The 12,361-nt window shown below is 38.8% G+C and overlaps 1 protein-coding gene across 6 annotated transcripts in view; it reads left to right on the top strand.

Moving 5' to 3' along the window:
• The first annotated feature begins 8,971 nt into the window (after positions 1-8,971).
• Positions 8,972-12,361, top strand: part of rgs19 (regulator of G protein signaling 19) — a 28,107-nt gene continuing 24,717 nt past the window's right edge. For 2 of the 6 annotated variants that reach the window (XM_016679042.1, XM_016679044.1), the window contains exon 1: positions 8,997-9,388. Coding sequence is in view for 2 of the 6 variants with exons in the window: in XM_016679041.1 (XP_016534527.1) it covers positions 9,332-9,388 (57 nt within the window). In the remaining 4 variants the exon portion in view is untranslated. Of the gene's footprint in view, positions 9,389-9,410; positions 9,543-12,361 lie in introns of those variants that run through there. The other 4 variants (XM_016679041.1, XM_016679045.1, XM_007566859.2 and 1 more) reach the window with 4 other exon arrangements.

The following is a 12,361-nucleotide window of genomic DNA, read 5'->3' on the forward strand; positions in this document are numbered from 1 at the left end:
TGAAGAAGACACTCAGCCCAACTTCCTTCTTTATGAAAGGTAAACAAAAATGGAGTGGTGTCAGATTTTAGCGGTTGTAGGATTTCTCTTTTGTCCTTATAAAAAGACCATAAGCCATTTGTCCTGCTAGTGCTGGACTCACGTGCTTGTTTACCCAGAATGCCTTGCAATGTATTCCACTTCCTGCCTTTGGAGCGGTCTCCAGTCCACTTGGCGTTCACATATCCATTTGAACCAAACCAGAGTTCACTTTAACTGAATCCAGATCGAGGTTTTTGTAAGCAGGCCAGAGTTATTTTTTTGTTCACACCTCCACAAACCAACCAAATTTTCCACAAACCTCTAATGATTTATTTTTTCAATAGACCAACTGGTTACAAATCTAGCAACTTTCTACGTAGTTGGAAGCTTTGGTGACAACATGTGAAGCATTTACCAACCATTCTGGCAATTCCAGCTCCTGACACACCACCAGGGGGCGTGTGTCTGAGTGAGACGGTTTTATACGCCAACAGGACTGTGTGACAGACATCAACCATGTTTTATCATGTTAACAATAGGAGAATTCAACTGCAGTAGCCCCTCTACAACCCAAGGAGGGAAATACTCAGACAGCTTTAGTGATGCTTTAAAGTTTAGTCCTGTTTAATGTCAGGAAGTGTGTTTTTTTATACAGCACATAGATATGCAACTGTTTGTGTGTGTGTATGTGTGTGCGTGTGTGTGTGTGTGTGTGTGTGTGTGTGTGTGTGTGTGTGTGTGTGTGTGTGTGTGTGTGTGTGTGAAACCTGGCCAATGTGTGTGCAGAAGAACGCAGCTGAGCTCAGCTGCTGGGGCGGGGCTGCAAGCTCTTTTTCACTGTGCTGCTTTTAGAGATTCTCTTTCAGAGTTATTCATGTAAGATGGGAAATAGATCTGGAAGATTTCAAGCTAGAGATGATCACACGTCTCCCACACTCTTCAAAAACACAGAAATGATCTTTTAATTTAGCCCGAATGAAAAGCTGAGAATCAGAAACAGAGTTAAGAATCTTCTCACAGTATTTGAAATAAGACACAACTAACACCCCAAGCCATGCCGCTCTGGGTAGAACGCCACATTTTCAATTAAAAACCTCGACTGCATTGTGGCATTTGGGATAAACATGAACAACAAAGGATCATTTAAGCTAATCAAGGCAAATTTATTTGTATGGAGAATTCAAAAAAGCTTTACAGAAAAATAAAAAGTAAGAGTTTAAAAACACAGGCATAAAATGAACAAGATAAAACAAATGAAATACAATGCAGTTAGCCGTTTTTCAGATTTACAACACCTAAATGTCCTTTTTTATCTGTAAATCATTCTAAACTTGTGCTTTATTTTCTGTTTCAGCCACATTAAAAACCTGCCACTTTAAACTTACTGGCTGTAACATACATGATGATTACTGGATACAGCTGTAATGATAGCAGTTCACCATTATACCAAATTGAAATGTAAAATGTATAGCATAAAATATTTTATCCACTCTTCAAGCTGAGAAAAAAAAGTTTTGGATAAGACAGGAAACCATGTGAGAGTTTATAAATGTTCCATCTGTTTGACCCAAAGACGCCTTGTGCAATCCTGCAGCCGTTGTGTGCAGAGCGTCTGAGAACTTATCTGCTTCTCTGATGAGATTCTACAAGATAAAGCATAGAGTGGATTTCATCTGCGTCTGTTCTGCAAAGCTGCGGTCGCAGTGGCTTAGAGTAAGCTTCACACATCATTCTGCTTTGCCTTGTACAGTAAAGGTGAATTAAAAATTGAAAATTGTGCATGTTCTTATTTTTATTTGTACATGAAGTCTGTGCATCTCGTCTTCTTCTTCTCCATGAACATATCCATCAATCTGTGATAAACATTTTCTGCTTTAATGGAGATGATCACCAAGGAGGAGAGTCATCCTGTAATGGTTCTAGTCTGAATGTATGTTTGTATTTTTCTGATTGTTTCCAGTGTTTTTGATCTGCAGAAGAAGAACCTATGGGGCTCAGCACTGCCCCCTGTCAGTGTAGCATAGTAATTTCATGCTTTTTATACTTGGACATTGTACATTACGGCCGATCAGAAAGACCAAATATGTCACACATATTTATTTGAATATATAAAACAAATGTCAAAATCCTCAGAACAGCGTTAAACACAAAAAATTGTTTGAAGTTTATTTATTTTTGATGGCCAAAAATGTGGTAAACTCAGACCTGAGAGCCAGTAAGCTTATCAGTCAGAACCCCAGACTCTGGACATGCTGAACCACTTCTTCTGCTCGTAAGACACTGACTGCTCATAGGAACCTCACACAACCACTGCAGATGCAAAATACACTATTCTGCTCCATACAGAACTGGAAGCATTTCCCGCACAGAAAATGCTGAGTTTTCAAAAATATTTTAGAGAATCAAAGTCAGTGAAATTGACTTTGATTCAAAGTTAATTTAATCTTGTAGCACTGAATCAAATCAAAGTGAGAACTAAAGGCAATTTACTTAAAAACAAAGCAGGAAAAACAAAAAATGATGTACTTTCAGTCACAGTCATAGTTACATTCAATACAATAACAGATGGACTCCACTTTAATCCAATTCAACCACGACTGAAACCAGTTTGTTAAATGGTGCTTCTCTGAGGAAACCAGCAAACTGCAACAAATCTTACAATCCTCCATCAGGGGATTTGACACAACAAGGAGTCTCATCAAACAGATTCTGTGATGCACCTGAAGTTATTCCAGATAACAGGAAAAATCTGTGTTTTTCCATAGAAGGATAATATTTATTTAGTGCAGTTTAAGTAGTGCAGAACTGTGAAATGGAAGGAAATGATTCAGTGTTTTCTGATTTTTTTTATAATAAAAAGATGTAATCAACCTCTTCCTGTCGATAATTTGCAGAGACATCCTTCACTGCAGCTACAGCTGCAGGGTTTTTCTCCATCAAAATCTCCCAGGCTCATTAAAACCAGACGTTGAGCATCTCTGAACGTCAATGTTTGTGGCTTTAACACAGATTCTCATCTGCATTAGGTTTGCACTGGATGCACTGTGATCCAAATTGTTTATTGTAGATCTGGTTGACTTTCTCCCCCAGTCTCCCGCCTCCATTTAGCTCCATCCATTTTCTCATCAACTCTGACCAGCTTCCATGTCCCTGTAGCTGGAAATATAATAGTATTATTACGTTACACATTTTTATTTTTCATTATTTGCAGAAATAAGTTTTCACTTTGACTTTACATGTGGGATTTTGATCTAAAAGGTCTTGTTTTATTGATCATGATTTATTTGACAAAGCAATCAAACGAGTAAAGTTATTTATATGTGTAACTTACATTATGATGCGTTGGTTTTTCCCCATGAAATGACAATAAAAGTCTCTTATTTGGAAGTTTGTGGTTGTAATGTCAGAAAATGTGTAAAAGTTTTCAGAGTGTACATAGTTTTGTTTCAAGAGGGAGATTGAAGACGACACAGAAAAAGTACAGAGAATAGGAAAGTTTAAAAAAAGATGCTCATAAGGACCCAATCTGTATTTTAATGAGGACATTTTTCATTCTAAAGTTCCAGTTAAACACTAAGATATTTGCTGTTTTCCATGTCAGCTGCAGGTGATGCTTTATGCTTTCACTAGCAGAGACTCCTGAACTGGGTTTTTCTCAGTGATGAATCACTCCAGGCTCCCCCTTAAACAATGACTCACAATTTTGACAAATTACAGATCAAGGGTAACATAAACACTTATTTGAAGCTATGATAGTACACACCTCTAGTTGTCCAGATTTATCTTGTTTAATCACTTTTCTGTTTTCTCACCAGCTGCTGTATTTTTCTTTAGCCAGATTGTTGTGGATCTGGCTGATAAGCTGCCTTTATCCAACTTATGGAATAAAGGCAGACTGAACATGTGCAGCTGCATGTAGTGGCTTTACTGTGTTAAGACTCTCTGTTCTCTGTTAACCTACGCACCCAGCAATGTGTTGGGATGTGCATTTATTACCAGAGGCGTAGCTGGCAGCATCGACCTGCTGCTGGGCCTGAATGCGTGGCTGATGAGCGTGCTGAGGCCGACGCTTACACCCAGCGCTGCAGAAACCAAAGTTCAGCCATTACACAGGGCTACACATAAAGAGGCATTCACCTGCTCTCATTGGATGCTGAAGGTTTCAGGAAGGTTTGAAACTGAGATATTTAACATCCAAATGATCTGCAACATCCATTGGTGTGTCCACAACTGCTTCACGTTCTAATAGCTGCATTTCCAATTGTGCAGTTTGACACTTTGAAAATAAATTTGCACACTGAAACACATCAATTTCAATGAAAGGCTTTGGCCTTAGAGACAAGGTGGTTGGTTTTATTGCCCATATCAAAATAGGTTTATTTAGCAAAACTGTAATGGAAACACTTTCTTCACATCACAGTAGTCAAATGACCAACAACCGGATGTTACTACTGGCACAAACCACAAAGAAGAAGACAACACGAAGTAGATGGAGGATGGTGGCGCTGCATGCTGATCAAACTCATTCATGTGTGATTTTAATTCAGTCTCTTAATGGAAACACAGCAATAGCAAAAACTGTGTATTTTTGACATTTGTAATAATGATACAGTTAGTGTCTCTGAAAAGTCCTTTGCCCTCTACAAAGTTTTCACATTATACCCACAGAGTGTATTTTAATCAGATGTTTTTGAAAGTGAAAGAAAAACTGAATTTTCTGAGTAAAAATCAGTTTTGGTTTTCTTTTCTGTTGGTGCTTTATTTATTTCCTTGTTTATGTTCATTAAGTCTAGCCATTTTTCAGTTCATTGGCCATGGATTATTGCTAGAATGGTGTTGCCATACATTTCATTCCTTTGTGCTCAGTTTCTCAGGTTATTCTTGTTTTCTCTTCTCTGGTCTGTTTGTCTTTTCTCCTTGATTTGTGGTTCCTTTAGGTCTTAGTTCAACTTCCTCTGTGTTGATTAATTTCTCACTCTGCTTTCTACCTGCCACAGCTGTACCACTTTTCCTCTGATTACTTCATTTCCACTCCCGTCTCTGTATGGCCCAACAGTTCAGACCTAAATCAAACTGGGAATCAGTTTTCAGACTAGAAAAAAGGCATTCTCAGAAACTCTGAACCAATCTGACTAAACATTAAGGTGTTTCTACTGGATGGGAATGTATGCCTCAAGTCCTACTGTTAAAATAAAAGATTTTTGAAAACCATTTATCCTTTTCCTTCCATTTCACAGCTTGTCTGTCACACAAAATTCAAATAAAATACCTGCATTTATTGATATTTGTAGGAAAGTCAAAAGGAATATGAGGTCAAGCAAATATGAGCAGCAGAGACAGTAATGTGCAAGTTTGTGCTTTTTGGAGTTGATTGCAATCAGTGCATGTGGTGGTATAATTCTTACTCATGCGTGGGTGTGTGTTTGTGCTTCCTCTTTTGCAAATATGGGCGAAGGTTTCACTTCCTCCTCGACCTGACAACATCCTCACGCCTGTGGTGAAAGACAGGAGAAGAGAAGAGACACCTTAACCAAATGTCAATTTCAACTTCTGAATTTATATTTTATTTTGTTTCTGACGTACCGACACATCTTGTGCTCATTAACAAGCGAGGATGACCTCAAAAACATGAGAAACTGAAGCCAGCAGTGTGAAAGTTAGGAACCGGCAGTCACATGACAGGACTTTTCATTTCAACAAATCTTCTCAAACATCTGATGCTACAGAGACTCTTTCATTTGGCTTTATTTTAATCAAAGTTGCATCTTTCTTCTGCATGAAAATTCAATTCGGCCTGCTTGATGCTTTTATTTCTAATCTTGGAAAAAATCTGCAAAAGTTTTCACAAAAACTGTTTTCTTGCTTTTCTTAATGAATCGGTTCATTTGTGCGTAAGAGAGGAATTAAGCACAGCTGTGAAGATCAACTAGTCTCATCCAGTTTTGAGTCCTGACTCCCCCACCGCATCTAATCTGCCTGTCCAGGCTGCAGTCAGGTGGCAATTCCAACAGAGGGAAACTGAATCACAGTGATCTTTAGACAAACCAGCACGGATCCAATGAGACTTTCTTAATGCAACAGAGGGAGCAAATTATAAAAAGCAAACAACACAGGCATGTGTTGCCTTTTGATGAGAAATCAGAACTTGGGTGTAGAGGATGCAAATGAATCCTAATTGCATCTTTTGGTCAATATCTCCTTCAAAAATGGACAATTTGCACACCCACAGTGCAGTGTGTCAACATGCAGCTTTAGTGCCCCCCAGTGGTGCCTCAGAGGAAAACACATGGCATTCGACAAGCTTCAGTCCAGTAAGGCGTTAACACAGAAAATAAAAATTATTTTGGAGAAAAAGGGTGAATTCTTCATAATTTTGGCACAGTTGCCAACTTATCACATTACCTTTGATTATTTTCTGTCCACTAGAGAACCCCATACCTTTTTTGTTGTGCGCTTGAAGAGATATTCTGGGTAATCTTTCTAAACTACCCATATCTAAAGTAAAGGCCATTTTTAGGAACAAAAATGCTCTAGATAGCTGATAACACACCTGTGTCAGAGGAGATTTGTGCCACTAGATGTGACTCAGACTTTTACCATGGATCAAAGGTCAATCTGATAAGAGTCTGTGGCTGAAGTGAAAAAGGCCGGCCTGAACAGTCTGAGTCAGGCTGCATTAGGAAAACAGCTGCAAGTTATTACAGCCAAACGCTTCCTATGTGACAAAGTTTCTGTTTCTTTCTGATCAAAATCTCTGCAGGCAGATTCAAGGGCCTCACAGAAACTTCTCAGAAATGTGAATCATTAAAAACATTATGCATGTGCAAGATTTTAGCAAACAAAGTTATCTACACTTTCGCATAAAGAAACTGACTTGAATCTGACTGCTAACATGAAAAGATTTTATAATTTACAAGGTGAGACTTTGTGAACATAAACTATAACCTAAACTCACCTATGGTATGTAATATCAGGTATTAAGACAAAAAAAACTGATCAAATTTATCCTTGTTCTGTTTTAAAATATGTTTTAATCTGTGTGACTGTTTGCTCTCATCTTCCTCTTTATTTCTCTCCGTGGTATGTGGTGCCCCCTACTGTTTTCATTTATCCCTGCACATAGTTTTTCAGCCTAAAAACTAAAGAAAAATATATATGCAATTCTTAATCTGTAATACTAAAGAGGTGTTTATAAATGTAATTTTATTTGACATTATTATAAAAACTAAGCAAGGATTTGTAAGACATAAACAGCATCTTTCTCTTCCAGAGATTCCAGCCGCATCAAGAGAGACGTAACTTTTCTGCTGCAGATTCAGTCAGAAGGAAGCAACACTTCATGCTTCCTTTGCTCCTTTTATATAACTAGGAATTACAGCAACATGTCAGGTCATCTTCCTGCAGCCGATGCTCTTTTGGAAATGATCATTGTTGTGCTTGTTGTAGGTGTAAAGATCATTGTAATGTTGCAAATCCAGGAATGAATATGAGGATCAGACTGGCTTCAGATGAAGTCTGAATAATCTCACTGAGAACAGAAGGCGGGAAAGAAAGGACAAAATCAATTCAATGGAGCTGCGGCACAACAGGCGGACGGACGGAAAAGGTGTATGTCATACTGGTTTTAGTTTGTAGCTGATATGACAGGACTGTCTTCCAAAGTAATATGTGAAAGTATAGATATTAAATTACAGAGTAGTACGGTCTCATTAGCACAATATTTTATTAGTGTCAGTACTATTTTAAAAAAATATATTACAAGTATTTGTACATTCATCATGTTTCTCCTTAATATCTTTCAAAGGAATATGTTTATGTGTTTATCACCATATGACAGCGTAGGTATCGTCTTAGGTATCACGTGGTGTAACTTTAAAAGGCTTTTTAAAGTTAAATTAAATCATATTTTAGGCACTTCACACAAAGCCTGTTTTGCATTTCTAGCATCTAGAAACAACAGGACTTGGCAGATTGATAGATTTTATATTACTTTACATTTTTCTATGCTAGTATGCAATTATTTGTCAAAACCAACATATATAAAATATGCACAGTGTGCAGGATATTTGTAAAAATGTCTGTGAAGCGACATTTTGTCACGATTAAAATGACATAGACTGTGTATAAAAGCAAATCAAATGAAGAAAGTGACAAAAAAATCTAGACAAAACCAATAGAGCATCTGAGAGTAGCTTCTCACCCCAAATAAGCCAAATAAATTAAGGCACAACAACACATGCTATTCATGCTTTGATGCTTTCAAAGCTAAATTAATTTATGTCACTGCATGAATGTAAATGCTGATACTTGTAAATGTTGCTGCTATTTTACCATCTACCTCTTGAAAATAATATCAGTGAGGTTTTATCTGTATAAGTACAGATTATTATAGCATTCATTTTCAAATCTGATCTGATGTCAGACTGTTTCAGACTCTGTGGGATTATGAGCTCAACTGTGGAAACCGCTGCAACAAAAAGGAGAGTCCTAACAGCAAGTGTCTGCAGCCAACTGTAAAACACGGTAGTGGCTCTGTCATGGTAGGGGGTTGCATTCGATCTTGATTGGCTGCTTTTTATACCATGTCAAGCAGCATTGTGCCAAGATATTTCAGCTTCCCAAGCTGCATTATCTTTTGAATATAAGGATATGCTTTAAGAATAATAAAAAATATGAATAGGCCATTTTTCTACAAATATTTGGTGTTACGTCCCACAGCACAATGCACTGAAAACATAACAACTAAAAAAAATAAGTAGAAAGCTAGGATCAAATCCTATTACTATCTTATATTTTTGGTATGTATACAAACATTTGTAATAAAAAATAAAACACATTTATGTGTTTTGCAAGTAAATATGCTTTTGTGAAACAAAGATTTAGTTATTGAAACTTTTTAGATACGTTTTGAAAAGATAAATTATGTCTACAGTGTTAATGAGGGAAATACGGATCTAGAAAACATGAATAAAGTCGCTTTACTAAAGAAAACCCCGGGTCCCCTGCTTGGAAGGACGTATGGCTCGGCGCATGCGCTCTGCCGCCCGTGTCCACCAGGGCGGTGATCTCGCTCCCTCTCTCGCAGGCTCACTCTCCGCGGGTGTCTCTCTGTCACACTCTCTCTCTGGGAAAAACCCGAGCAGGAGGAGAGCAGCAGAAGGGGGAGGAGGAGGAGGTCTCCTTCTTCTTCCGATTCAGCGACTGAGTCAGGCTATTTGAAAAAAAAAAAAATAAATAATTAAATAATATAATAACCGCACCAAACCTGGTGGTGCGGGGCGGCTGAGGAAGAAAAAAAAACCTCACACGGATGTGTCTCCGAAAGCGCAGCGGATACCGCCCTCCGGACCTGATTAATGCCAAGATTGTGAGTATCTGCTCGGCTCGTGGAACGGGCTGTGACACGGGGAGTGGGGTGGAGGAGTGGAGGAGTGGAAGGGGGCGCTGGTTCCAGTTTAACCTGGCCGCTCTGAGGGCTCCGCGGCGGGGCTTCTCCTCGCTCGTCGCTGCGTGGTGGAAAGGTCGGTCTCCTTGATTCCTTCCCTCATTCCCCCAACCCGCTCCGTCCTTCCCTCCCTCTCTCACCTCCTCGCTTTCTGCAGCAGTTAGTCTGTGGGGGTAAAGATGAAGTGAAAGAGGCGACAGAAGTCTCTCTCTTCGGCCTTTTCCGCCTCATTTAAACGCTTTTCTTAATGACACTTGACTCCAGGACTCCAGCGGGGGCGGTTCAGCCTCGCACCTTTTCTTTGACGGCTTTTATTTCTGTGTCATGTAACACGAGGAGCTCATTAGGAAAAAAGCAGCGATGGCACTTTGGTTCTCCATCAGTTTTATGACATCCTGTCACTTGTCATGTCTTGTCGATTAGTTCCTGAGAAACATTAGAAAACTATAGATCAACTTCTCTGCTTTAAAGTTACTGTCATGCACTCCAACTACATTTGTTCACCAGTTTTCATTCATTTTAATGAACTTTCGAAAGGTTTTGCGTGTAACAATAACACGATAACTATCAAAAAAGAGAAATGTCATCCGGATGAGTTAATTGTTGCACCACTGAGTGAGCGTCTTTTCTTGTCCTCAGGAGACATTAGTATGAATTGTAGGTGACCGGCTCATAAAAGGACAGTGTGTACACGTGTGGCTGCCACCTGCGTGCATTTGTTGCTTTTTGTCTCCATAACATCTTCCTGAAAAAGAATGTGCATCCGTTTTTTTCTGTTTACTTTCTCTGCAATGTTGCAGATCATCAAACAAAATGTGTCATTAGACAAATATAATCTTCGTAAATAGGTTTTCATATGATGATGTAAGAGGAGATCTGGTGCTATGTGAAAACATTTGAGGGTGTTTTCAAATTGCAACATTTGTTACATTTTCAGTTGGTGTGGCTCACTTTCACTCTACACTGTGTCAAATGAACCAAACCCTTTAAAAACCAGTTCCCCCCCTCGCCTGTGGTGGCGCTGCACCAAGAACCACTGAAGGAAACAAAAACCTCTGAAGAAGAGCTCAGCACAGCTTCCTCCTTCAGGAAGTGTAAATACAAACAAAGTGGCGTAATATTTTAGCGTTTGTCTGATTTCTCTTTTGTCTTTGGCAAAAGACCATGAGCCATTTCTTCTGCCAGCGCGACTTGCACGTTGGTTTTGGTTGCATTTACCCAGAATGCCCTACGCTGTGGCCCACTTCCTGCTTTTGGTGCTACCTCCACTCTGGTTGGTGTTCACATATGCATTCGCATCAGAATTCACTTAAACTGACTTGAAACCTTGTAGGCCGACCAGAGTTTGCTTGTTTGGTCCATATCAGAATTAAATTGTGCATTCACATCTCCCTAAAGGAACCAGACTTTCTGGACAGACAAACTAGGTTGGAATAAAGTGGAATAAACACTAACTTAACCAAATTTATGTCAGGCTTTGTTCAACTTCACCAGCCACACCGACGTTTGGTTACTCCCAGACCTTTAGATTCAAGAAAGCACTAAAATGAATAACTTTCTGACGACGTTAAAGGTCTCATAAAGCAACACATCATGCCTCAATCTAAAAATATTGAGGAGCGGATGAGAAACAATTGATTATCTATTGGTTTTGAAAGGATCATAAAGCTCCAGGTAAATATTAAGTGATCACAACATTTTTTAATAGCGGATATGAGAGTCTAAGATATCCAGTCTAGAGTAAAACATGGCGGTGCCCTTCATGGTGTGGAGCTACGCTTCACCTTGAGGCTTTGGGAATGTAGCAAAAATGTGAGGCGCTATGAAAGCAGAATTACGTACTGTTGGATTTGGACTGACCGTTTAGACTACGTGCGTCCTTCTCCAACCTTTAAGAGCCGTTTCAGATGTCCCTGCTCTACAGTTGGATTAATGGCTAAATTAGCTCTTGAGCTTCTCATCGAGTTCTGCTGCGGCCTGGTAATAAACCCTTCATTTGATTCAGGTTTGCTGAGCCAGGGTAACATCTAAAACATTCTCGACCCTGACTCTTGTTGACTGCAGTTGGCCAGCGTTAATGTAGAAAGAATTTTAATGGCCACTTCTTTTTTTTTAGGGCTGACTATGAACCAAAATTACACTGAAAATGTAGGAGAAGCACCTCTAACCTTTTTATACATACTTACACCACTGTACATCAGTTTGTTTGTATTTCTTGATTTTTAATTAAAAAATATGATAAAGATGCATAAAAATGTTAATATCTAATTTTACTTATTAGTCTACTCTTGTCTTGTATTTGCATAAAGCGTTGCATTTAACATAGTTTTCATTAATCTGTCTTCTTGAGAAGAATTGAGAACTAATAATATTGAAAGTCAGTAGGACATGCAAACTTTTGTGTCAATTTATGAGCTGCTATTAATCATTGTGACAACATGTTCACTGATAGATGTTGTGCAGGACTGTGTGTGTTGGACTTAAGTTCACACACAGTTTTTCTGTCACTATTACTACACTTTATTGCTGCGGCAGCCATATTGAATTTTTAGATGGAGGTTGGTGAGAGCCTCCGTAGGTTACATGCAGTGCAGCACTGCAGATGCTGTGAGGTTTGCATTTTCAAATAGAATTGATAAAAGTTTAACTTTACAAATGCAGTATTACATGTTTATAGTCCCCTCATCTATTTGTAGTTTAATATTAGTGAAAAATGTTGTACTTGCAGATTTTTTTCATGCAGCATATCTAAAATATTCAAAAAGAAACTTGGAAAACTAAAATGCCCAGGCGCACTGCTACTTGGCACGTCATTGGCTTCTACTTGGTGAGGATATCTCATTTTCCTTGGTGCTGATTGGCCACAAACAGCAGAGATAAGGAAGACCGTAGAGA

The sequence above is a fragment of the Poecilia formosa genome, unplaced genomic scaffold, assembly GCF_000485575.1.
Source record: "Poecilia formosa unplaced genomic scaffold, Poecilia_formosa-5.1.2 Scaffold200, whole genome shotgun sequence".
NCBI classification, from domain to species: Eukaryota; Metazoa; Chordata; class Actinopteri; order Cyprinodontiformes; family Poeciliidae; genus Poecilia; species Poecilia formosa.